Source organism: Phyllopteryx taeniolatus, chromosome 5 (genome assembly GCF_024500385.1).
Source record: "Phyllopteryx taeniolatus isolate TA_2022b chromosome 5, UOR_Ptae_1.2, whole genome shotgun sequence".
Taxonomy (NCBI): domain Eukaryota; kingdom Metazoa; phylum Chordata; class Actinopteri; order Syngnathiformes; family Syngnathidae; genus Phyllopteryx; species Phyllopteryx taeniolatus.
In genome coordinates, this window is record NC_084506.1 from 25,956,226 (window position 1) to 25,980,907 (window position 24,682).

The 24,682-nt window shown below is 43.1% G+C and overlaps 1 protein-coding gene across 2 annotated transcripts in view; it reads right to left on the reverse strand.

Annotated features, from left to right (window-relative positions):
* vwf (von Willebrand factor) overlaps positions 1-24,682 on the reverse strand; it is a 38,482-nt gene that overhangs the window by 2,470 nt on the left and 11,330 nt on the right. For both annotated transcript variants that reach the window (XM_061774195.1, XM_061774194.1), the window contains 34 exons: positions 24,360-24,575; positions 23,490-23,736; positions 21,979-22,073; positions 19,583-19,734; positions 18,906-19,009; positions 18,702-18,840; positions 18,482-18,616; positions 17,817-17,963; positions 17,594-17,734; positions 17,307-17,405; positions 16,730-16,886; positions 15,792-15,959; positions 14,796-14,931; positions 13,878-14,166; positions 12,495-13,611; positions 11,541-11,645; positions 10,837-10,980; positions 10,628-10,762; positions 10,061-10,219; positions 9,890-9,936; positions 9,605-9,782; positions 8,568-8,797; positions 8,217-8,406; positions 7,278-7,619; positions 5,866-6,104; positions 5,347-5,449; positions 5,197-5,268; positions 3,804-3,908; positions 3,509-3,714; positions 3,173-3,322; positions 2,816-2,932; positions 2,558-2,738; positions 1,177-1,217; positions 78-194 (listed from right to left, as the gene is read on the reverse strand). In XM_061774195.1, the coding sequence (XP_061630179.1) occupies positions 78-194; positions 1,177-1,217; positions 2,558-2,738; positions 2,816-2,932; positions 3,173-3,322; positions 3,509-3,714; positions 3,804-3,908; positions 5,197-5,268; positions 5,347-5,449; positions 5,866-6,104; positions 7,278-7,619; positions 8,217-8,406; positions 8,568-8,797; positions 9,605-9,782; positions 9,890-9,936; positions 10,061-10,219; positions 10,628-10,762; positions 10,837-10,980; positions 11,541-11,645; positions 12,495-13,611; positions 13,878-14,166; positions 14,796-14,931; positions 15,792-15,959; positions 16,730-16,886; positions 17,307-17,405; positions 17,594-17,734; positions 17,817-17,963; positions 18,482-18,616; positions 18,702-18,840; positions 18,906-19,009; positions 19,583-19,734; positions 21,979-22,073; positions 23,490-23,736; positions 24,360-24,575 (6,203 nt within the window). The remainder of the gene's footprint in view (positions 1-77; positions 195-1,176; positions 1,218-2,557; positions 2,739-2,815; positions 2,933-3,172; positions 3,323-3,508; positions 3,715-3,803; positions 3,909-5,196; positions 5,269-5,346; positions 5,450-5,865; positions 6,105-7,277; positions 7,620-8,216; positions 8,407-8,567; positions 8,798-9,604; positions 9,783-9,889; positions 9,937-10,060; positions 10,220-10,627; positions 10,763-10,836; positions 10,981-11,540; positions 11,646-12,494; positions 13,612-13,877; positions 14,167-14,795; positions 14,932-15,791; positions 15,960-16,729; positions 16,887-17,306; positions 17,406-17,593; positions 17,735-17,816; positions 17,964-18,481; positions 18,617-18,701; positions 18,841-18,905; positions 19,010-19,582; positions 19,735-21,978; positions 22,074-23,489; positions 23,737-24,359; positions 24,576-24,682) is intronic.

Sequence of the window (24,682 nt, forward strand, 5' to 3'; positions counted from 1 at the left end):
TTTACAAACACATACCTGCATAATTACCATGCCGGCACTGTCCAAATGCAATGCAAGACATAAGACATGAGAACTACCATGGGACAAGGAACACAGGTGGTTCCCGTGCAGGAGAGCCGGTGTTTCTTGATGAGACCACCCTCCACGATGCATTCACAGTGTGTGCACATGTCCATCATCAGCGTCTCTCCTGCCTAGTCAAACAAAGAAAAAACAAGACATTGTATTAATTTTATTTCACAATTTAAAACAGTTCACAAGTTTCTTAATAACATGCTTTCGTCAAAATACCCCAAGGATCAGGAAATTTAGCCTGTTTTGAGGGGGCTGGTCCTGTCTCATGCAAATGAGCCTTGGTTCACGCCGCCTCTCTCTACTGCTGGGCAAATGTCGAGTACGGCTTTTGTTACCATGACGACTAGGGGCCGAGCAAGGGGGTGGCTACTTGTTGAGGCAAGAATATTAAAAAAACGCAAAACACTAGTGTTTTCATTCATGGAGGTAGCACTTCATTACAATTTGTCAATTAGCGTGCAGCTCCATGTATGTGCCACATGCAGCGGATAAATACTCCTCACATCCGAACCACTTCGACAACTTCACCCAACACTTGGGTATGTGCGGCTCATCACAAACTAATGCGTCAGCATTGCGGGGGCAGAGGCGGGGTGAGCAGTGGCTTATTTGCATGAGAAAGGACGGCCCCCTGTACTGTGCCAGAACAGCGTTCATTACCATGGTGATAAGGGGTGGAGCTACTTCATGAGCCCTCAGTCTCAAATAGCAAGCACGGGGCACTTAAGCCCCAAAAGACAGCAAAAGCATGGCTTGTAGTTTCACATGTGAAGGGAGCACTTCATCACCAAGCAGTGGAATTACACACATCTACACATTGCTGAGACATCACAATCTGGAAAAATCCAGAGAGGGTCACTCAGATGCATTTTGGAGAAAAAGGGAGCAATATTTTACTACTACTATATACTAATAATATTTACTGTGTAATTTCACACTTGATGGGTGGGCAGGCACTCGCAAAAAAAAAAAAAAAAAAAAAAAACTATTCTGTACAAGCTATTAAAAAGTACATTTACCCATTTGCCATAAAATCCTCTTTAACATAAAAAACACATCAAACTGAACTCATTCAACATTTTAAAAAAATATATTGCTTACACCAATGAGCGTGTGGTTCACGACGCAGGCATCTAAAGGAACTGCAAGGGAGAAATACAACATCATCAACTGTACAAAGTAAGGTCAAGTCGAAATGAGCTGGTATGAATACGACCTCTGCTGGAAAGACCCTGCAACTACATTTCTGTTGCTTACTGACACTAGTCAGTCGCCAGCTGATCCAAAGGGTCCTCTGTTTTGGACGACATATGACGTTTTGAGGTTATGAATGGCACAGTGAACTAGTTTGCCCAGCGGCGTAACAATACGTGGTCATGTGGCACAAGAAGGCTCAGCAACCTCTGTATTTACTGTCAATGGATTGTTTTATATAGTGAACCTCTGCCGATTCGTAAACTCACCTAGGGGTGAACCTAACTATTTACTGAAAACTAACCTATTCGTGTTTTCTGTAACACCCTGCCTAAGATGCCCCCCTGCTTCTTCTTAAGCACCATGTCTACAATAGCCAGCCGGCTTGACAGCGAACAGCAGCATGATGGAAGATTTAAGTAGAAGTACTTCCATGGCACAATGTACTACTTTTTTTTTTTTTTTTTTTTAATATATAAGAAAGTGCATTGGCCCCATCTTGAGGAGAATATTCAGGGATAAGTTCTACAGGAAAAAAAACAACAAATAGGTGAACTGCAAATATGTGGGGGATTACTGCTTTAAACATCCATCCATCCATCCATCCATTTTCTGAGCCGCTTAAGGGTCGCGGGAGTGCCGGACCCTATCCCAGCTAGCATTGGCAGGAGGCGGGGTACACCCTGAACTGGTTGCCAGCCAATCGCAGGGCACATAGAAACGAACAACCATTCGCACTCACATTCACACCTACGGGCAATTTAGAGTCTTCAATCAACCTACCATGCATGTTTTTGGGATGTGGGAGGAAACCGGAATGCCCGGAGAACACCCACGCAGGCACGGGGAGAACATGCAAACTCCACACAGGCGGGGCCGGGGATTGAACCCTGGTCCTCAGAACTGTGAGGCAGACACTCTAACCAGTTGTCCACCGTGCCGCTCTGTTTTAAACGATACAGGCAAAAAAAAAAAAAAAAAAAAAAACCTGGCATGGGCATCCATTACTCACAAATTTTCACTACAGTATTTGGAACAGGGCTTGGTCTTTAAATCCCGCAAATAGCAGGGTTTACTTTATTCATGGCCTAGTGTTTTTCATACAAATACTGTAATTATGACTTTAATACTGCATTGGTTAGAAGTGGCCTACGCCACATTCACACATAGATACAAATTCTGGTTATGTTGCCGCCTTAAGAACGGAATTCCCATTGTAAAGCGAGGACCCGCTGTGTTTAACTTAACCAGCTTAATCTTAGCTCGTAGCATCACGTGTGATGTTTACCACAGTGGCAGCGGGGACAGCAGTCCTGCGTGTCGCAGCGTAGCTCAGAACCCAGCGGGCAAGACGGCGTTTCCATCGCGGAGCAGCTGATGTTGGTCGAAGAAATGAACAACTCGCCCTTCACCCTCTCGCACTGGTATATGACACATTTGTTGATGGAAGACTGCCATTGGTCCCCCACCTACACGTACAGATTGAATAAATTCTATTTGCCTGAATTAGTGTGACAGTTATTAAGTGCATGTGTAAGTTGCAAACCTGTCTAAGTGTTCCTGTGATCAGAGCGTCCCCTCGCATTTCTCCATCTGACTCCACACAGCTGGTTTGTCTGCACTTCCCGCAGCATTCTCCCCTGGACAGAGTGTATGTCGAACCCTGTGGTGGATACATACAAAATACAATTGTTAGTTTGCTCACTCCCAAAAACATATAAAGTCTACATGTACAATTTTAATGGTTGTTTACTGATATTGGTAATAGACAGCATGTCAGTCAGAAATGGTATGCCTTTGATGCAATATTGACTGACATTCTGTCTATTACCAATATCAACAACCAACTGTAAAAATTGGAGAATTAATGCAGAAGAGAATCAAATGATTTTGTTTGCCTCACCAGGGGGCAGTTCCGTTGGCACACTGGCGTAGAGCACTGAGCAACAAGCAGTGAAGTTGCCTTGTCCTGTAGTTGGCTGCACCTGCACTTCTCGCATCCCTCATCCCAACTGCTGCCCACCGCATGGACCACGTTGCCCATTACACACACCTGTTGGGTAAGCATTAATTCAAAAACTTCATGGAAAATCATTAGAACTGATATGCCTCAAAGTCAGCTAAAATAAGATGTGGTCCACTCGTGACCCCAATGAGGACAAGTGCAATAGAAAATGGATGGATGAAATTTTGGACTTTTCAAATTTGTGTATAAAAAGGCAAATTGTGAAACACTGACTTTATCTGGCAGGCAGCTTGTCTCAGTGCAGCCGCAGTCGTCCGTCTTGGAGGCCGTGATGAAGCCGGCCGGGCAGGTGCGGGTGGAGTTCTGGCACCTACACGAGCACTCGAACACATCGCAGCACTTTGTCTTTTTGACTGTCAGCTGGCGATGGGGGCTGCAGAGTGGGGTGGGACTGAAAGGGCAGTACTGCTTTTTGCAAACTGGGTGGTTGAAAAGAGATGAAGCTATGTCAAAGTCAAAGCGTTCATAGGTGTGATCTCAGGTTCCTGAGGCTGAAAACCTGTCCTACCGCACTCGTGTATAGCTTGACATTCTCCCGGGTTTTTCAGAACCGGCACTTCACCGTCCACACAGCGGGGGGGCTCGGGAAGATCACAGCTTGACAGATCACACACTGAAGTCACAGAGGGAGCACATGAGCTACATGGACAATGATCCACTAAAGTCTCAGAGGGAAAAAACAATTATTTTTAAAGAAAACATGCATTTTTTTCACAATTTGAAAGTGTTCCCAGATGTCTTAATAACATTAAAAAATTTCATCGATATACCCCAAGGATCAAGAATCAGACCTCACTAAACTTTTCCTGTTTAGAGGGGGCGGGGCCCAGTCTCGTGCAAATGAGCCACTGCCTACCTTGCCTCCCGCTACTCAACGCTTTCATTACCATGTTGACTGGAGTCGGCGGTCGGGGTTGCGAGTAGGGTAGGCGAGGGGCTAGTACTAAACCAGTGTGTGTGTGTGTGTGGGGGGGGGGGGGGGGCACTCATAAAAAAAGTAAAAGCACTGGTTGTTTTTTTCACTCGTAGAGGCAGCACTTCACCACAAAGCCTCCGAATTACACTTATCACTTAGTATAGTGGATGATTGCATGTGGTACATGCAGAGGACGCATCAGCAAACACCAATACACCCAGCCGCTACGTCAACTCTGCCAATTACAAGTATGAGACACTAATTAGATCATAACACTGCTAATGCTAATCTGCCCTAAAACTGCAGCTCTACTCAGCATTTGCTTCAGACATGAGAGTGCTCCCATATAGTCGGACCGAACCATAAAAATTGTGAATCTTCACCCAGACTAGCAGCCAAGTCATGGGTGGAGAAACTCAGTGTATGGGCGCTATTATGTAAGTTAGCACCACAGCCAGGCAAAATTCAGAACGGCTGGCTCACAGACTCATTTTGGGAAATGGGCAGTTGACTTTACTCGGTTGTGTAATTTCACACTTGGTGGGTGGGCCAACACTTCAGAGACACAACTACAGTGCTACTTGACGAACGAGTTTAATCCGCTGCGCAACCAAACTCGCAACTACATTTACTCATCATTTATCAAACCGATCTCTTGCGTGTTTTTTATTTAAAAAAAAACAACAATAAAACAATAAAAGATCATGTAACTACAAACATGTTTTATAGAGCCTAATTACTGTACACACTGGAACATTTGTGTGTTGCATGTGTGCCGATGTTTTTTTTCTACTAAACAAATTTTGGCTCACAACACAAAGCAAAAAAATTGACAGCTCAAAACTAAAAAAATAAAAACTAGTAAGTTGGGCAACACGTAAGTCAAAGTACGAGTGCCACTGTATTTGTATACAAGCAATTGCAATGTAAATTTTCCATGATAAGTCCCCTTTACAGTGTTATCTTGACATTACTTTGTACATACCGCATTCATACTCCGGGCAGCACTTGGATTCTCTCTTCTCTTTCAGCACCTCGCAGGCTCCGCACACCGGTGCTACACACACAACAAGAACATTCAGTTAGTGAATGATGGCTGTCATAAAAGAAGAAACGCTGAAGAAAGCAAAATTGCCTTTCACGTCATTGCACGGTCGGGCGGTGCAGTTGATGTGTTGTCGGTCCAAACACAAGCAAATCAAACATGGGTTGTCATCCGGTACCCAACTCTGTAAATACTGTGCATACGCAACACAGGGACACACGCGTTTGAGTTAAATTGCATGTTGCAAATTGATGGAGCACACTGACAACTACAACTACAATACAGGTGCATCTTCATAGTATCATTTGATACAAATTATGGTAATGATAGCAAAATTTGATATACAGGAGCAAATATAACATTTTATGTATTTAACTGAATTATTATACTGTATATTATGAAAAAAAAAACTAAACTAAGTTACTTTTTTTTTTTTTAACCTTATCTCCGAATGACCTGGACCATCTGTTTTAAAAATCAAATGTCGCCCTTGTGCCAAAAAGTTTGTCCACCCCTGCTCTGACTGATCCTGGTTGAATTTATTCATTGTATTTTGCAACAGTATTACACACACCATAAGTGCCTTATTGTCCTCTTCATGAGTCTGACCTGATATGAGCGTCCGCGATGGTCCACACACTGCTTGCACTTCTCTGGTGACACACACACTCCCTGATGCAGAACCGTCCCCCCAGGACAGAAACAGCCCTCGGTGGGTGTGTCTGTGCACGATGACTCGTTACCCGTGGAAAGTGACCAGTCACCCCGTAATGACTGTGCGCTGTCACAGTTCTCCAAGCAGCCCGTGCGGCACGCACTGTACTCCATGGTGGCGGGGCAAGATAAAGCTGTAAAAGATCAAGTTCAGGTGGAAGTCCGGAAGGGATCTTGAGAACGCAATTTCTGTAGAAATTGTGTTTGAATGCTGAAGAGCTAATGCTTAACAGACATGACCGCAGAATTCAGTGAAATGTCGGAAATGGCGAATTATAGTACTACTAATGAAAATTGCTTAATGATGAGGATGTTATATCTTGCCCTGTATTTATTTACTGTTTTTAATGAGAATTGCTCAAATGCAAACAGTAGGTGTGCTAACATAAAGAAATAGTAACTTGAGAATAAAAAGTAAATGTCCTGAATGAGTAGAACAATTCAAAGTTAGAATCTTTTAAATTGGTTGAGAAATGTGGAAAGAGGAGGTAAACATGAAATGTCTGTCAGTTTGGGACTTGTAGTGTGAAAATGTGGAATACTGAGAAAGAGGGAATTAGTGGAATGTGAAAAATACTTCCAAAGATGTCCGAATGAGCTCAAATTTTTGAAGTTGCAACGGCTTGAATGGGTTGAGAAAAGAATTAGGTAAAAATGTTCATGTAGTGTTTTCAATGCACTGATAATGGGGGTCAATTATTTGCGGATTTTCAATATTTGTGATCAGGCCCGGTCCCTTTCCTCCACAAAGGGTACTGAAAAAGGGGGAATTTTCAAAGCCTCCTGTGGACAAGTGTTGAGACTTAGCATTCGTGTTAAAACACTTAAAAGCAATGCATTTGGTTTGTTCAACGTTCTTGTGATGTCGATATCAAATTAACGAAATGAAACGAATGTGAAAAATAGTACCGTAGATGTCCCAAAAGAGCTGAACATTGGAAGTTGGCATGGTTTTAAGAAAAACTGATGTAGAGAAATATGGAAGCATGAGTTAAATTTGGAAAATATCTCCATTATTTTCACTGAATACATTTTGGGGACAGTGCTGAATTGCGGGAAAAGAGGAAATTGGTAAATGTTAAAAAAAAATAATAATAAAATTGTTGTTTGAATGTAATGAATTAGCGGAATATTTTGACGTTGGAATTATTTTAATCGATTGAGAAAAGAGGAAGTTATATAAGGACAAAAAACTGGCGGAATCGCATTAAAAACTTTTGTTGGTGTGCAGAATGACATGGGGGAATGCTCTTCAGCATTCACCCAATAAAATGATATTCAAGTTATTGATCACATATCAGACTTACGGCATATGTGAGGCCTTCTCCAGTCTACACACACACCCCTCTGTCTACACAGGAGTGCGTACGCAGAAATGAGCTTGCATACGTCCGAATCCTCGCACGCCTGCTCCTCGCATTTGGTGAGGAAGTTTAGGACAGGTATGTGCGCATGACAGGCCTCGAACACCTGCGAGCGCAGGGCCTGGCATCCTATGGCCGCCCTGGAGGCGCACATCACCTTCCCTTTTGCCACGCACACGCCCCCGTCAGCGGCCACCGTCCAGTCGGAGATGAATGTCATCTGGTCGGAGGTGGGGCTGCCGTTACGCAAGGAGAGAACGTTGATGGATTGGTCCCCACAGGCGCCTGCAAGGAAAAACATGGGGAAAAGACTATTACATCATAGCCAGGTTGTTATCCCAGTGTTACCTAACCTTTATTGAGCCAAAGCACATATTTGACATTGGAAAAATCTCAAACAAAAATGTTACAAAAAGCACGGTATAAATACCTTTTTACAATAATATTCAATGATGTTAAGTATTTTCCCAGAAACAAATAAGGATGCGTAGTTAACAATAATATATATTACTACAGGGCAGCACGGTGTACCAGTGGTGATCACGTCAAGAGGTGCTTTGTTTGAACTTTAGTTTTCATGTTCTTGTTGTGCTTAGGTGGGTTTTCTCTGGGTAATCTGGCTTCCTCCCACATTCCAAAAACATGCATATTACGTTCATTGAACTCTCCATCGGTGTGAATGTGAGTGAGATTCAAACGCAGATCTCATTTTGAGGCTAACCATGAAAACAGGCAAACTCCACACATGGAAGATGCATCTGAGATTCAAACACAGAACCTCTCAACTGTGAGACAAATGTGTTATCCACTACACACCATCTTGGCGTGGAGGGCTCTAATAAAGAAAATGTAGTGTTTGGGTATTTTCTTCAAATACGTTACCACAGAGTCCAGCAGTGTGGCTGCTGATACTGGCACTGAGCAGCGTGATGGTGAACTCGTTGCTCTGCGGCGTGAACGTCAAAACGTAACCCTGGTCGGACTTGAGTTGGAACATCAGTCCTCCGTATTTCATCAGCTCCAGACCTGCGTGCCTCCACGGTAGTGAAATCTCTTCTTGACCAATTATTGCCTGCACAAATTGAGTAAATAACCCTCTAAACCAGGGGTGTCCAAATGTATTCCTCTGAGGGCCACATGCAGAAAAATCAAAGGACGCGAGGGGCGGACTTTTGACACCCATGCTCTAAACACTCTCATTGTCCAAACAAACACACCAGAAATTCATCTTACCGTCATATCATCCTTCAGTAGGAGTTTACGTGACCCGTGCGTGACCTCGATGGCTTTCATGCAGACCTGGCTGTACTTTGCCGAGTTCTGACAAGGTCCGTTGTGGAGCGTGACCTCCGAACTCCCGCTGACAGTGAGGAGGGTGTAGGAACACAGGCCCTCTGCGTCCAGCCTGAGTGGCAAGCTGTCAAATCTCACCACGTGATTGGTGGAACTCCCAATGCAAATGCCTGACAACACACATACACAGGCAGCAGGGAGAGAATCAGGAACATGAGGTTGTAAACATACTATAAATCGTCAAACTGCTCAATTCCAATTTAATGTCTATATCAGAATTTTTGTTTATTTCAAATGTGCATTTCAAGTGACACATATTCCATATGGCTGTGTTCACACTGAAACACATGAAACCCCAAAACCTCCATTGCATGTAAATAACTCAAAAACCATCAACAAGGAAGTAAACAATGATATATAAATCATACAAATATTAAACGCTGCAAAGGAATTACTTGGCCTGGTCTGACTCTTTCCCCCATTGACTTAAATGAAGGCAACCTCAACATTAATCCACTGGCCCTGGCAATTGTTTTGCTTATTTAATCGTCTATTGTACCTCTGTAGACCATATTTAAAATCTATACACCATATCTATCTCTTTAAATCTCTAATGTAGCATTTTTAGACCATATTTAATACTATACACCTCAAATGTGAATTTTCTATACACCTGTAATGTACCATATTCAGACCATATTTAATTGTCTGTGCTTTCTCTCTAGATCAGATGTACAGGAGTTTCTTTTTTAACATGCATGTCGCACTGGCAGATATCAGATACATATTGGATTTTTATCCACATTTTCAAGAGGCCTGATTCCAAACTGAAATATCGGATTACGTTTTTTTCCCCCCTCAATTTACGCTGCCATCTGAAATTGTGTCACGTCAAGCATGCATGTAAATGCAGCCTTATTGTTCACATTTTTTAGAGGTGCAAATCAGAAGACGTTTGATCCTATCGGAGTACATACATGGGCATTCCCAATGGCACCTGCAGGCCTCCTGGACTTTCACAGGCAGCATGTTGTTCCTGCAAGCCGGCGGCTCCTGTCTATCGCAGCTTACTTTGTGGTTCTGCATGGTTACTTCACCGCTGGGATGGCACAGCACCAAATGGCAGCCGTCCTCCAGCAGCCACGACTCTCCAGGCTGTGGCACACGAGTTAAAAAAAAAAAGATGCATTGATCATAGCACAGTAACGCAGTGAAAGTTTTTTTTTTTTTTTTTTTTTTTGCTGCGTGAGTGCGTGACTCACTTTTCTCTCTCTGCCACTGTCATCAACGCACACTCCTGGTGGACCAGCTGCGGGCCAAAGCATATCAAAGCCAACAACTATTGTCATGATCACTGATATTATTAAAAACGACAACGCTACCACGAGATGAGTTATTTTCAGCTGTGTCCACGTGTATGCGAGGATAGGCACCTCTGCAGATTCTCTCTGCGTAACCGCGGTCCAAAGTCAGCAGCATCCGTAACTGATCCATACTCATTAGGTGGAGGCTGTTGTCTTGTTTGTGGCTGACAGTGGCCAGCTCGTTCTGGTCGTAGTCTGGACCCACACCGATGGGGAACACCGACACACCTGAGGGACAAGACAACCCAAGCAATGGAGTATAATAGAGGTAAGGCTGGCTCCTCTTAAGTTGGGGTTCTCAAACTTTTTCTACGGACCCCTCATAGTTCTACCACCAATCAAACATATCGACCACGTGTACCCCTAACTAGCATTAAAAAGGTTACATACATGCAGGGATGTCAGATATATGAGATATGTAACCATATCAGAGTTTTTATTTGGCTCAAAGGTAAGGTAGGAGGGGTAATTAGTGAATTTTGTTCATTTTACTAGCACACCAATCCCTATACTTTATGTACAGTCGTACAGTTTAAATGATACCACAGAATGTATTGCTATTTATTTGATGGACCCCAGGGACGCAGGGACCCCATTTTGAGAATTACTGCTCTATGGAGGAATTGTGTTAGTTACCTGCCGCCAGTGCCTCGTTTGCTGCTTCTTGGACCCGATCAGTCGACTTATCTGTCACTATCATCACCACAGCCTTGGCCACGCCCACTCTCCCCCATTTAATCGCTGCCTGGACAGCGTACCTTAGTGCTGAGCCTGAGCCGAAGACACGGCGGTGAGCATCAATGTGTGGATGAAGTGTGCGCTTCACGTGTTTTTGTGTCTTCTACCGAGTGCAGGGGGCGCTGTTCTCCTGCTGGGAATCTTGTCCACCAGGCGGATGAGGTGTGACTTGATCTGTTCTTCAACCCAGGTGAACTCTGTGGTGATTGTGTCACCATACTGGATCATGCTCACCTGAGTCCTATTTGAACCTGCATGTGGACAACACGGGTTAAAGGACATGGATGAACCACATACACATTTTATTAAATTCTTACAGTATTCACCTGGGGCCTGATTTACTAGAGGTTTAAAAAACAGGTCCAAACTTGATTTCTCATGGTGCAGTAGGCTAGTGGTTACAGCTAGTGGTTATGTCTGCCTAACAGTCATGAGATTTGGGTTGAAATCTGTGAAAAATGTGCATGTTCTCCCCCTACTTGCATGGATTTTTTTCCAGGTACTCCAGCTTCCTCCCATGTTCCCAAAACATGCTTCTTAGTTTAAGTGAAGACTTGTCCATCGGTGTGAATGTCAGTGTGAACGGTTGTTTGTCTATATGTGATCTGCGATTGACTGGCAACCAGGCCAGGGTGGATGCCGCCTCTTGCACAAAGTCAGCTAGCATAGGCTTAAGCTCACTCACAACCCTAATGAGGACAAGTGGCAAGCGCTATAGAAAATGGATGGATTGATCGCTTAACAATGCGGCTTACAGTCCGTTGTCACTCATTCATGTCAGTTCCATCCAGAAGAAACCCACACAACTTACCTATATCCATTGTGTTGATGAAGGCTTTTACAAAAGTCTTCATGTCGTCAAACTGCCCTCCGGACTTCAACAGGAAAAGCACATCCATGGGTGTCTTACAAGGCACTGTGGGAACATATAGTACACTGTATATTCCCATAAACACAAGTGAAAAACTACATTAAACCCTCGTCGATTCACCGATCACCATTTGCTATTCACCATCTTTTTGTAGACCCTCACTAAAACTATTCAATGCACTTGCTAGTCTGGGGTTAACTTAGAAATGTCTTTATATTTCTGAAAGAAAAGCACAGTTTCTTTCAGTGAAAATAAGATTAATTGGACATACAGCCTAGACATTGTTAATACAGTAGATACTTGTGCTTTTCTTTCAAAAATAACAATTACATTTCTATATAATCTCCAAACAGTAGTGTACAGTATCTACTGTACAACGGTGTTTGCGGGGGGGAAAAATTGAATTGTCCGGGTCAACCCAAACTTTTGAACACTAGTGAATGTATTTAAAAAAGTAGAGTATACTGTATATATATATATATATATATATATATATATATATATATATATATATATCACTGAGTCAAAAAGATAATAAAATGGCTAATAGGAAAGTAATAATTGGTATCTCTACAGATAGCGAACCAGCAACATACACGTCAGCGTTCTTGCACTTGTAATTGGTGTCAAAGAAGTATGCTGAAGTGATACATCTTGACTGAGACAAGCAGCGTATGTAGGGGAGGAGCAGTTTAGCCTGGATTGTTAGTGTATGTTATACAGACTGTAGAATATGTAGTTTAAACTATTAATACAGGCAATTATAAATGCTGTTGAGGGATGGGAAGTTCTTGCAGTTTTTCATTATTTGCAGCAGAGGCACCTATTTACTGTAATTATATAATAGAGAGGGTTCACTGTACATGTAAACTGATGGCAGTGTGTTGTCTCTACCTGTGGGCGGGAGGCTGGCGAGCGTGGGGTGGACCATGGGCAACAGCGTGGCAAAGCGCGGCGTAACTGTAGTGCGTGTGATGTTGACAATGCGGTGGACCAGTTTGTAGAGATGCGTGTAGTTCGTCACCACAATTGGACGCTGCGGTGCGCTGAAGGGGAACAAGTCCACCTCCCGCACTTTGGAGCCGACACCAATGGGGTATATGTACGTTTGGGTGCTCGTGGACGGTGGCCGCCTCACCGTGTCTGTGGGCGGGTTCTCCGTCACCAGGAAGACTAGCTGCGGAGGGACGGGACCGCGTGAAGGTGGGACAACTGCTGTGCCCTGAAAGACTGTCTCCACGGCGGCACCCGTGTTCGTTTTGCTTCCACCCCGCCAAGTAATCTCCCTGAGACGCTGTAGCAGCAGCATCCTCTGGTACCTCAGATCCCAGCGGCGGATCTCCACGGTCACCGTGACCGAGTACTGGATCACGGTAATGTAGATGAACTCCTCCATTTGGAACAGCTGCTTCACAACTTCCTCCAGGAACAAGATGGATTTTTTGAAGTTGGCCTCCCCGACTGAATCAGAGCCTTCAACAATGAACGTCACTTCCTTGGTCGGAGGTAGGAAAGAGGACGGTGTGGTGGTGGTTGGAGACAAGATGGAGGGGGCGGTAGAAGTGGTGGTGAAGTGTTTGGTAGGGATGGGTTCCGGACGAGGAGAGCGGGTCGTGGTTGTCGTACTGGACTTTGGCTCTCGCCCCAAAGTGCAAAGATAGTCGGTAAATTCTAAAAGGCGATCGGGCAGCTCGGCCGTGCTACCCAGCATGTAGGCCCTGTTCTCGGGGTTGGCCTTTGTGATTTCGTTAATTTGCATAATGTTCACACCGGGACCGAGGGCCACCGTCAGTGTGGTGATGCTCCTCCTGCGGAGCATTCTGATGAACGGGCCGAGGGGCTGAGGGTTGGCGCTGGCCGTTAGGATGACAGCGACACGCCCGGCGTCCTCCCGTTTGTTCTTGTCGTAGATGTTGTAAGACAGATATTTAATTGCCTCATCCAAGGAGGCGGTATTGTCTCCGGCGTAGTGCCGCTCGTGCACGGTCTTCTTAAACAGCCATTTCTGAACCTACACACATAATAAAAGAGTGGGAGGATCACACATTTGTCAGCTGCATTCATTGAGTGCAGTGATTCAGTCTAGAACAGGGAACACATGCGTCGCCCAAAGGCCTGGTCTTAAAATAGCTCAGCAGTTATAGGTAATTCAGATTTTTATCATTTGAAAATGTGAACAAGGATATTTAAAGAAATGAAGCTTTGCATATTGATACTATTCATGCAAATGAGGGGATGCCTCCATAAGTGAAAATACGTTGTCATGGGTCTACCTACCTGTAAGTCACAAGGTTCGACTTTAGCGAAGTAAAGCAGCACAGTGGCTCGAGTGTGAGCCGAGCCCATGCGGAACCGCTCAACCACTCCCAATATAAAGTTTTTAGTGTCCTGAAACTCTGTCTTGCTCAGCGCCCTGGAGCCGTCCAACAAGAAAACCAGATCCATGGCACGATCGCACATCCCCTCGGGCGTCATGGTGGTCATGGGGATGGTTGTGAAGGTGGCGGAGGGAAGGGTTGGTGCGGCGGTGCAAGCCTTGCAGATTAGTATGCTGTCTTCGCAGTGACTTGCGCACAAATCATGAAGAAAACAAATTACGTATCATGACTTGAAAATGAATTAATATTGGTAAAGTTGGAAAAAGATTTCCATCGACCAGTTTCACCGGTCAACAGGAAATTGTGTAGACATGTCTATCATAACAAGGGGCACAAAAAAGTCTTAAGAACCCATGCCTAAAATTAAACATGAAGTCAGCCAATTTGGTTTAAAGGGAATTCGCCATTCAACACTTTTGTTTGGTGGTGTTCCATAAGATTTGTCTAATGTCAAATATGTGCCTTGGCTCAGGAAAGTTTGGGAAACACTGCTGCAGACATGGCTGACGCTAAATTGTGAAGAATTTGTTTGCCTGCGCCATCTACCATGGGCAGAGTAAAGCATCAAAGTTTGAGGATCACGCCCAGGATTCACCATGAATAACGGGGTACTGCTTGTAACTTTAATTTTTACGCAGTTGTAGTTTTATGGTTACCTCATTTAACAGCACCTGATGTGGTACAATTCTACCAAAACTGGACAGGTTTTTGACAGGTTAACCATTACAGTAGTTTTACCTTGAGTTTTATGGAGCTATATTCAGCTGATTTTTTTTTAAATTTTCAATAAAAATGAGCACTGAGTAGGCCCTCTTACCATATTTCGCAGTGGGCGGGGTCATAACGGCTGATGATGACTTTGTTGCCGTTGGAGATTCTCTGACCCTCGTGGATGCACACCTGACACTCATCGGGATCAACACACCTCATGTCCACTTCATCCAACAGTTGGCCTGAGAGCAGCATGACAATTTATAACAACTGAGGTTTCTGTGGAAAGGTTCTCCGACATTCTTCTAATAAAATAAACAAAGGATAAAGAATTACAGCACAATTAACATACACTCTGGACCTTATTCAGTTTTGAGGGGGGTTGTTCTGCCTCATGCAAATGAGCCACTGCTCACTCAGCCCCAATGTTCTAATGAGTTTTCATTGCGTGAAATTACAAAACTGTGCCCCTTTCTGAAAATATATAAGAGGTTCAGAATTGTGATAATTTGTGATTGCTGATGTGGCCACTACATGTTCCCCATGCACGGATCTTCACATAAATTGACAATGAAGTGTATGAAGTGTAGTGTATGAAGTGCTGCCACGAGTGAAAATGCTTTAACTGATAAACTTGGTGCAAGGCTGTTTGCTGATGTTAATCAGTGCTTCCAACACTGCACCTCTGCTTACGTTTTGACTTTGACATGATAGTAAAGGCAACAGACATTTCAGTATAGAACACATACGTACCTCCTGTATTCTATTTTGAAACATATTTGTTAATTATTAATTTATTAATTAAGTTCATTATTTTTCCGAACATCCTGTACTTCTGTGTTTGAAAATAAAATGTCTTCCTCCAGCCTGGCTGCCAAGTCATAGCTGGAGAAACATGGTACAATGTCATAATTTGTCCAAAATTAAAATGGCTCACTGCAAGACACATTTGCACAAAAAGGCATTTTGTGTAATTTCACACTTGATGGGTGGACTGGCACTCCAGAAACCCAACAATTTACATACAAGCCAGTAAAATGTTAACTATCCAATATATCTTTTTTAATATGTTAAATACACTGTATGTGAAAATGTTATGCACCTGGTGGGCAGTAAGCATGACATCCTTCCACACATGTGAGGAAGCACTGGAGGGGATCGGGGTGCTGGCAGGTGACGGGACAAGCAGGGCCACAAGTGTTGTACCTCCACTGGCATAACTCCTCTCCTGTAGCTGGACTCTTCGGGTTCAACTCCTCACAGCTCATCGCTAGAGAAACGAAAGGTTTCCTTGTCATGCGTTCATTGATTTGTTCCCATCATTCATTTGCATCCTATGAAGCAGCAGTCCCAAAACCAGTACATCCACAAGGCCATTTTGTACCTGGCTCCACAAAGAGACTGGACAAAAATAGTGTATTGTTAATCAGAGTCTGAAGGAAGTTTTATTTTGAAAATTAGGTGTATTTTTCTGTGCCTCTGTACGCAAGTCAAACCACTCACCTCGGTCATGTGATAGTCATAAAAAAGTAAGCCCACAAGCTAGCAAAAATGTTTGAATAAAATGAACATCTCTTCAGAAAGGGGAAAAGGCCAAATTATGAGACAGAAGAATAAGACAACCTCCAAAAAAAAAGAAAGCTGAGAGACAATATGAGCAGTCCTACTTAAAGTACGGGTCTATGGTTACAGGTGATTCTCAAGCACCAGGCCCCACTCTGCGTAATACAGTATGTAGTGATAGGCTCGCAACTGAGGCAATGAAGCCTTCAAAACCATAAAAAAAAAAGTACTGAATAATGTGCTTCCATTTCCAACATCCTGTTTTTCTGAAATGGGATTTTCTGAAGCAAAACAAAATTACTGAGTAGACTAGACATAAGTAGTACATTTCGGGTGTCATTGTCTCCCGTTACCCCAAGACGGGACTGGCTCGTTGAAGAGCACATCAAAATACCTCTTTACGTGAAATCGGTTTGTGTCGCAAAAAGGTCGGGGACCGCTGCTATAAAGGAACACAGCGATATTCATCAAACTCACGGCAAAGCTCATTGGATCTCCAGCTGACAGATACACCCTTCTGCAAACAAGCCTGAGCGTAGGCCGCGAGGACATCACAAAAACAAGCACAGTTGCCCACTGATGGACAGGTGCACGCCGCTTCCACGCACATCTCGACGTATGGCTCTGCATCCACCTAAAGACATAAAGGGAAGAAACAACGCTGAGCACCTACTATATACCCAATGTACATACCTCCACACAAGCTAAAGAGATCCAATACAAATGCGGGATAAAAGAGAATTTATTTATTCTTTATTGATACTGTCAGATGGTACCAGTTAGTCCAAAAGCCCTCTTGAAATTATTATTCTTCCCTTTTAAGGGCCACAACCTCCCCTTGAAAGTCACCAAAAATTAGTCCCCAACACCAGTTTCCCCAATCGATGTGAAATTTGGTGGACATGTTTATCATAGTGTAGTGGTACAGTCGCCTGACTTTGGTGCGGTCAGCGTGGGTTCAGTTCCCACTCAGTGATGGTGTGAATGTGAGTGCGACTTGTTGATGCTGTTGACCATTTGGGTTTTTTGGTGCTACCTTCACCCAATCACTCACCTGGTTGTTGCACTTTTTAAAGATGGGACTGGTAAGCACGTGGCATGACTGCTCAACTGTTACCCGTCTGATGATGTTGTTAGCGCAGGGAGCAGGTACCTGTAAACACAACATGATGTGCAACATTGGAATGGAAAGATATTAAAAGTATCCCCTAACTTACTTATTTACCTGAATTGCTCAGAGGGGGCAAATTAAGTTTTTGCATCTGAATGTGAACCACTTCCACCCAAAGTAATGTATTTTCATGGTAGCAAGAAAAGAAGAGCCAGAAGCCCATACATTACCTGCATGACATCAGCACAGCTAGGAGCAACCTTCCAAGAGTTCCCAAAGTGCAAAGAGTCCACCTCCAGCTGATTGTTACTGCTAACTAGGTCGTTATTCACGTTCCCATCAAAGTTGCCACACAGACCACACACCCGACTCTATACATGTGGGAAAATTACAGAAAAAAAGGGAGTCAAAATGGACCAAAATAACAAAATCATTGTAAGAACACATCCGTACCCTGTATTCAGCCGATAGGTGGACCAGGAGTTGGGTTCCCATGTCCCAGCTAAGGGAAATGTGTTTCCCCAGCAACAGTGTGTAGAATTGACCCAATCGGATGATCTCCACCTGTGCACTCTGTGGTACTGGTGTTTTCATCTGCACCTGAGCAATGACCAAAACATGCCAATAAAATCAAAACATACCAAAAATGCACCGCTAGTGCGAGAACACTGGTGTGTACAGTATGTTGCCGGTTTACAACATGTAAAAACACCAATTAATACTTCCCTTTTAGCCATTTTATTACATTTGACTCAATGATACATAGAATCTCTCACTTAAAAAAAAATACTGTATAGAGTGAACCCTCCCTTTTTTGCGCTTCGCGATTCAAAATTTCACCTAGTCATGTATTTTTTTTCTGTGCAACCTATGCTCAGGTATGCACTAAAAAAAAAAAATAAATTCTAAAGCGGTGCATTCAGAAATAGAAGACATTTCATGCAGACAGATGAATTACATCAAGCGACCAACTTCTGCTGTAGCAAGCGGCTCTGCCTCCTTAACCCAAAAACACGTGATTAGTGACGAGTCTACATCACGCTCTTAATCTCCTTGTGGTGTAGTACAGTCGAAAATTTGACAAAAGTAGAAAAAAAAAATCAAGAGTCGCAATATACCTCTTTATTTTGCAGGACAATCAATCCTCCCTGGTAGTAGACAGACACCGACTTGGCACAGCGATGTCCCACAATGCCACAGGCTTCATTTTCCACAAGCACTCTGAAGGTCCCCTCTTCTCCATTACACATGTCCTGTTCGTAATGAAGGTATAAAGAATGGACAAATAGGTGTAAAAACACTTATGACATTAAAGATCTCTTTTTGAACAGGTCTTACCTGGACCAAGACATACTGGCAGAGACCGGGAAAGGAGTATTTCAGCCCGTCAAAGGTGATGTAGTGAGCCTCCCCCACGGTGCGGCATACCCTATCACAAAACCTATCGGTGCAGCGCCACTTTTGTTTCTCGCATACGCTGCAAAGAAAATACTGTAGGTCATGCAACCACCAGGAAGAACATCGTCATAAAAATCTGTTTACCAAGTGTTGCAGTCCATTGGTATGCTTTCTCCCAACGCATAAGACTTGTCGTTATAGTAACAAGGGCACTGCTCTGGCACTATGCAGCCTCCGTCATGGCTTACCTGAAATAATAAGTCAGCAAGTTCTGTTTAAGATCCTTTTGGTCTGACAAATGCCCTCAATCAATACTTTGCCAATAAAGTCCATCGTCCTACGTCATTTCTAAAGCACCTTTCAAGCAACACAAAGTGCATCACAGAAAATGTATTAACATAAAACAAATCCCTCCCAGCTGCCCATAGTCTGACCCCACCATTCCCTGGGCCATACAGGCCAAATTGGATAAATCATGCTAAAACATAACTATTTTTACTACTATAACAGCAAGGTAGTCAGAATCCGTTAAAACAGGGGTGTCAAACTAAATTCCATCTGGGGCCACATAGTGGTAATGGTTTCCCTCAGAGGGCCTTGGTTAAATCCAGTTTTCACATTATTACTGTACGGGATAAAATTTTAATCATAAAAGATAACACCGAGGCTTTTTTACTTTGTCTGATGGAATGGAAGAAAGTTGTTGCGCTCCAGGACCTATAACTAAAACTTCACAGTTTTGCTCTGGTTGAGCTGTAGGAAATTCTCTGCAATCCAGGAGTTAATTTGTAAAATACAATTAAAAAGCTACTGCTACCTACTGTGCCGGGTGGACATAGGCAGCCGGGGATACAGGCAAGGGCGACACATAAGTGGTCTGCATTCTGGCAGTTTTTGGCACATTCCAGGCCTTTTTCTCCTGCTTCACACTTTGCTTGGACCAGTGGAGGGAGGCACTGTGTGGAGCGCCTCTCTGCAAATGCCAACAAGTTCGTCACATTTAGTTAATTGCTAAGCTTTTACAGTAGCTTCATATTTGTTAATTTTTAATATAGGGAGTCATTGGTTTAAGACGTACCGTAATATGAAGATTTGTAGGAGTACATGATCACACGGCACTAGAAGGCATGCTTGTTAGCCGCCGTACTTCATCGTTTTCATTAGATTTTTTTTATATTTGTGGGCCCAGTTGTAAACCGAAGACACTATTTACAGTGAATCCCCACTATACTGTGTATTTTTAAGCAATGTTTTTTTTTATGGGTTTTCACAATCTCAGTTTATTTAGAGTTGCGCGGCTTCAGTGTAGTACCACGTGTCGCAACATTTTAGCGTTTAAAGGTCCCATGGCAATCCACTGTTTTATGCATAAAATATGTCAAAATGACCTGGTTTAAAGCCGAAATCCACAACGTTTTTTTGTTAAATAAAAATAAAAAATGCTCATACAATAATTACTGTGCAAACGAAAACAATAGGCAAAATTGCCGCAAATGAACAACTGCTACCTCTTTTCCAGAAGCCGTTGGCTGGCCAGCAGTGGTGTGGGTGATCACGTAGTCACAATCCGGCACGCCTTTCGTCCTTACTGATCTGTTTTTATTGCTTTTGTTGATCTCATTTCTTTTAACGTGTATGTGTAATTTAACTTGCTCGTGACCCAGCGATGTGGTTTGCGAGAACTTTTATCCACTTGATTATATCTTTGAGCGTCGTAACGCTGTTGCCGCTTCACCACCTGTCATGACGTGGAGAGGTACTCCCAGCCGGCTGCCGCAAATCTCCCTATGGACATCGATCGCCGGTCAGATAAAGCTGAGGTCCGGAGACGTGAAACGAAAAGTATGATCGAGATGGGAAAAGAGGAAGTAGAGTGGGACGACAGTCAAAAAATGTCTTTCATGTCTGCGAAACGACCCCCCCGCCCCCCGCCGCGCAAACAGTATGTTGTACTTTATCACATTTATTCCACCATGAAAACAAAAGATTAAAGTTGGAAGAAGCAGGTTGCGGATTTATTATACACTACGTTGATGTAAATTCACCCGAGAGGGGGACACGGGGACAGTTCGACTCGGCACAGCCTACGTCATGTCGAAGCAACGGACCGCTTTGTTGTAATGCAGAATTCCAGCAGTAGGAGGCACCAAAAATCGCAGATGATAGCTTTAAGTTTGACATCTATGTGGTTTGTCGATTTTATGCAATAGCCAATTAGAGGCAAAAGCCAGATAAACAGGCCGATCAGTTTCCGGCGTCAGTGTTGACGTAGTTATGCTAATTATTATTCAAGTGCCCGCCCACTTGCTCGTGGTTGATACCACCCACTCAACTCAACTTTGGAAAATGGCTGAACGACAGCACACGTGTCTAATGTAAAGCTAAAACTTGTACTTTGCATCATCTGCCAACCTCAGAGGAGTTGAGGAACAAATTTAATTCCACTTTAATTTATTTTTGGAGAAATTCCTAAGCATTTCAGAATCAGAATTTTGCTGTGTTCGGCAAATATCGGGGTTGACGATTTCGTAAACATTAGGGAGTAAAGCAAAACCTGGAGTTGTGCAATCACGCAGGTTACCCCCCTCTCCACCAGCTGTAAGTACTTTTATGTACACAACGAAATCGTCTTCTAAAATTAATATTTAACTACATTATTTCACCAGCACATTTGGACAACGCTAGCATGAACAGTCAATTTAGCATCTGCAGCTAGAACTAACTATCGGTATGTCGTCAGATTTAGGCTATATTTCGGCGGCTATCATGATTACTATTGCGACAAAGCATGATCAGTACTCATCTCTCTCACGACGGTCTAGCATAACTGTTTTCCATATTGAAATTAGGAAGATCAGCGATCCAATCAGAGCAAAGATAATTTAAATATCAAATATTAATGAGAAATCCAATTGTCTCATCTGCCAGATGTTTTGGGCCGGCTAGTATCCTGGGCATTTCCAATAATTTTGCAAACCAAATAAAAGTACAAGAGATTATAAAGATTATAAAAACAAACAACAACAACAAAAATAGTTGTGGCATGGAACCTTTAAATACACAACATATACTGCTAATGTATAAAATGTATTCCCATATAATCTTTCCAAATCGTCACCTATTTGTTATTTTTTTCACCCATTGCCGGTGGGTCTGGAATGTATTCCCCAGAATAAACGGGGTTCATTGTGCTATTAAAATAAGTTGTGGATCTGACCTCTGGAGGGTGCCAGGTCATCGTCATAGAAGAGATTGGACAGCAAATGGCTCATTTCGGCTGAGCTGCAATGCATGGACCCATTCTCGCAGTAGCTGGAAATAAAAACATGCAAAAAGTAGCCCTTAGTACATTTACACAAAAGCAATGCTGTATCCCACATTTTTAAAGGAAATTCGAACATATTTTAAAACTGTTTTTGTGACAACTCTTAGAATTAACACATTTAGTGTGCTCAAGCACGTTTTTGGATTGCATGCCTGCCAGTGCGGTGTTTTCTGATGCTAAAAAAATGAGACCCCCACACAAACCCCCAAATTGTAGACCGATCCCAACAGACTGCACAAACAATTCTCAAAGACCCATGCACCAAGAGAACAACAAGTCAACCATTTTTGCAACCTTTTTGGGCAAATTCCAGGGCTAGTACGTTAGCAAACTGTGACCAGGAAATTAGCCCAAATGAGCCCCAATTTGAACCAGCTATGCTTGACAGATGGGTGATGCTAAATTGCTAGGCTTTTTTGCCTATGCCATCCAAATTGGATGGAGCATGGCATCAAAGTGTGGTGATAACCCACATGAAAAAAGGGGGTGCGAGGGCCAGTTTATCGCTGCTTGCAGCTTCAATTGTACAGGGGGTCCTCGTTTTACGATGGAGTCGAATTTGTATGCAAGTCGGAATGCGTTTGTTACTAACCTACACTAATGCAGAAGTTATAATTACAGTCAATATTTTGCATTAAGTATAGACACTCCTCAGCCATATACTACATGTACAACAAATGAAAAAAAGTAAATAGGGCAGTAACTGAGCGTGTCTTCTTGTGCCCCGTGACCACGTATTCTCACGCTACAGCGCAACCTACTTCATTGTGCACCCTTCATAAACTCAAAAACATGTAAGTCAGGACCGTGGTAATCCGAGGACACCCCATAGTTGTAGTTTGCCGTGATGTAGAACTAAACTCAATCATACAGAGAGGTGACATGATCAAGACTGTTATTATATTTTTTTAAAGGCAGCATTTTTGACACAACTATTATCATCTGATGTCATTCCATCAGTCTTTTCCTAACCATTAATGATTCGTGACAGTCAGGTGTGCTACAGGATATTGTCTCATTTCACTTAATTGGTCTCAGAATTATTATTAGTTTACGATAAATAATGTATCTTTGTTCACCTATCTACTATGCGAGTGACGTTTGATGGCAAGCAGAACAAATAATTCCACTAGATGGCAGAATGTAAAATTTACCTGTGTATCCTCCTGTTCCTTTTCATAAAACAGAAAATTGTATGTCATGGGTTCCTGCTAGTACATCAGCTTTGTGTTTAAAGACGTCCACATTTTCACACCATTATCTCATTTTGTACTTTTTTTGTGACGTTTATGTTTGGTGGTGCGCAACGAGTTTTTCTAATGTAAAATAAGTGCATGGCTGAATAAAGGTTCATTAGATAACAGTGTGTCCAGTAAGTGTATTTGCACGTTACCCCCACAGACCAGATGCTGCTGTGATCGGCATAGACGTCACTGGGCTGGTACAGCTGTCCGTCATGCAGGCATTTGCAGTGGTCTGACGTCACACACTCTCCGGAGTCGCTCAGGTACTTTCCAGCGGGGCAAAAACAACCCTCCTCGCACACCCTCTCCACTCCGCATCTGGCCTCTGCTCCAGACAAGGACTGGCAGCTGCGGTCACACAGGCTCCCGCAAGCCTCGTACACCTGGCCTTTGGTGCACTCCATCTCTAAGGATTGAAATCACTGGTTCGTTGGGTGTTTCTTTCAGATAATGAATTACTCCGCCGACAAAAAGTTAGGGATATTTGGCTTTCGGGTGAAATTTCAGAATAAACGTAAAAGAAACTAACATTTACAGGTAAGATTAATTTTGATCTTTTTTAGCACAAAATTCACAACAGCTGTTTGAGCCATGACTCTGCCAAATGCCAACATATTCCCATTTTGAATTAGAATTGGTATGTAAACAGTCCTCTTCATCATGCTGTTCATATTTTGGCATCATGAGACCAAGACGACATCTTACAATTGACCGGGACAGACCACGAATAGTGAAAATCTATGGATAATTGACACCCATTTTAATTGCATTGGAATTAGAAAAAAAAATGTAAACCCAAAACATTCTTGAATATGTAAGGATAAAGTTATAATAATAATTTTTGGGGTTGGTCCCCCCCCCCCCCCCCAAAAAAAACTAAATAAAAAAAGGAAAAAGTAAAATAAATACATTGAGGAAAAAAAAGCGCAACTCGGTGAATCCGCAGGTGCCAAAACGTGAGGATGTGGGGGTGCACTGTATCCCTAACTTTTTGTGAGCAGTTTAAATACAAGTGAGGAGTCTTTTTACGGCAGAGCGACGGAGAGCGCCAGTGGAGCAGCACCCCTTTGGCAGTGCAAGCAGCTGCATAGGAGGCCAGGGCGGAGCAGAGGCACTCCTCGCCATCAACACACGAACATACGTCATGACGACAGAACCGTTGGAAAGGAGCCGGATTGACCAGGAAGTGGCATGGGCTGAACACATCGGACATCATCATGGAGCAGCCTTCCTCTGCAAAACGAACTGAAGAAAAAGATCAGGGCTGATTGGAGATTGCAGTCAACCCTTGCCAATTTGCGATTTTTGTCTTTGACACCTGACCTATCCAACGATATTCACTGAAATATTCA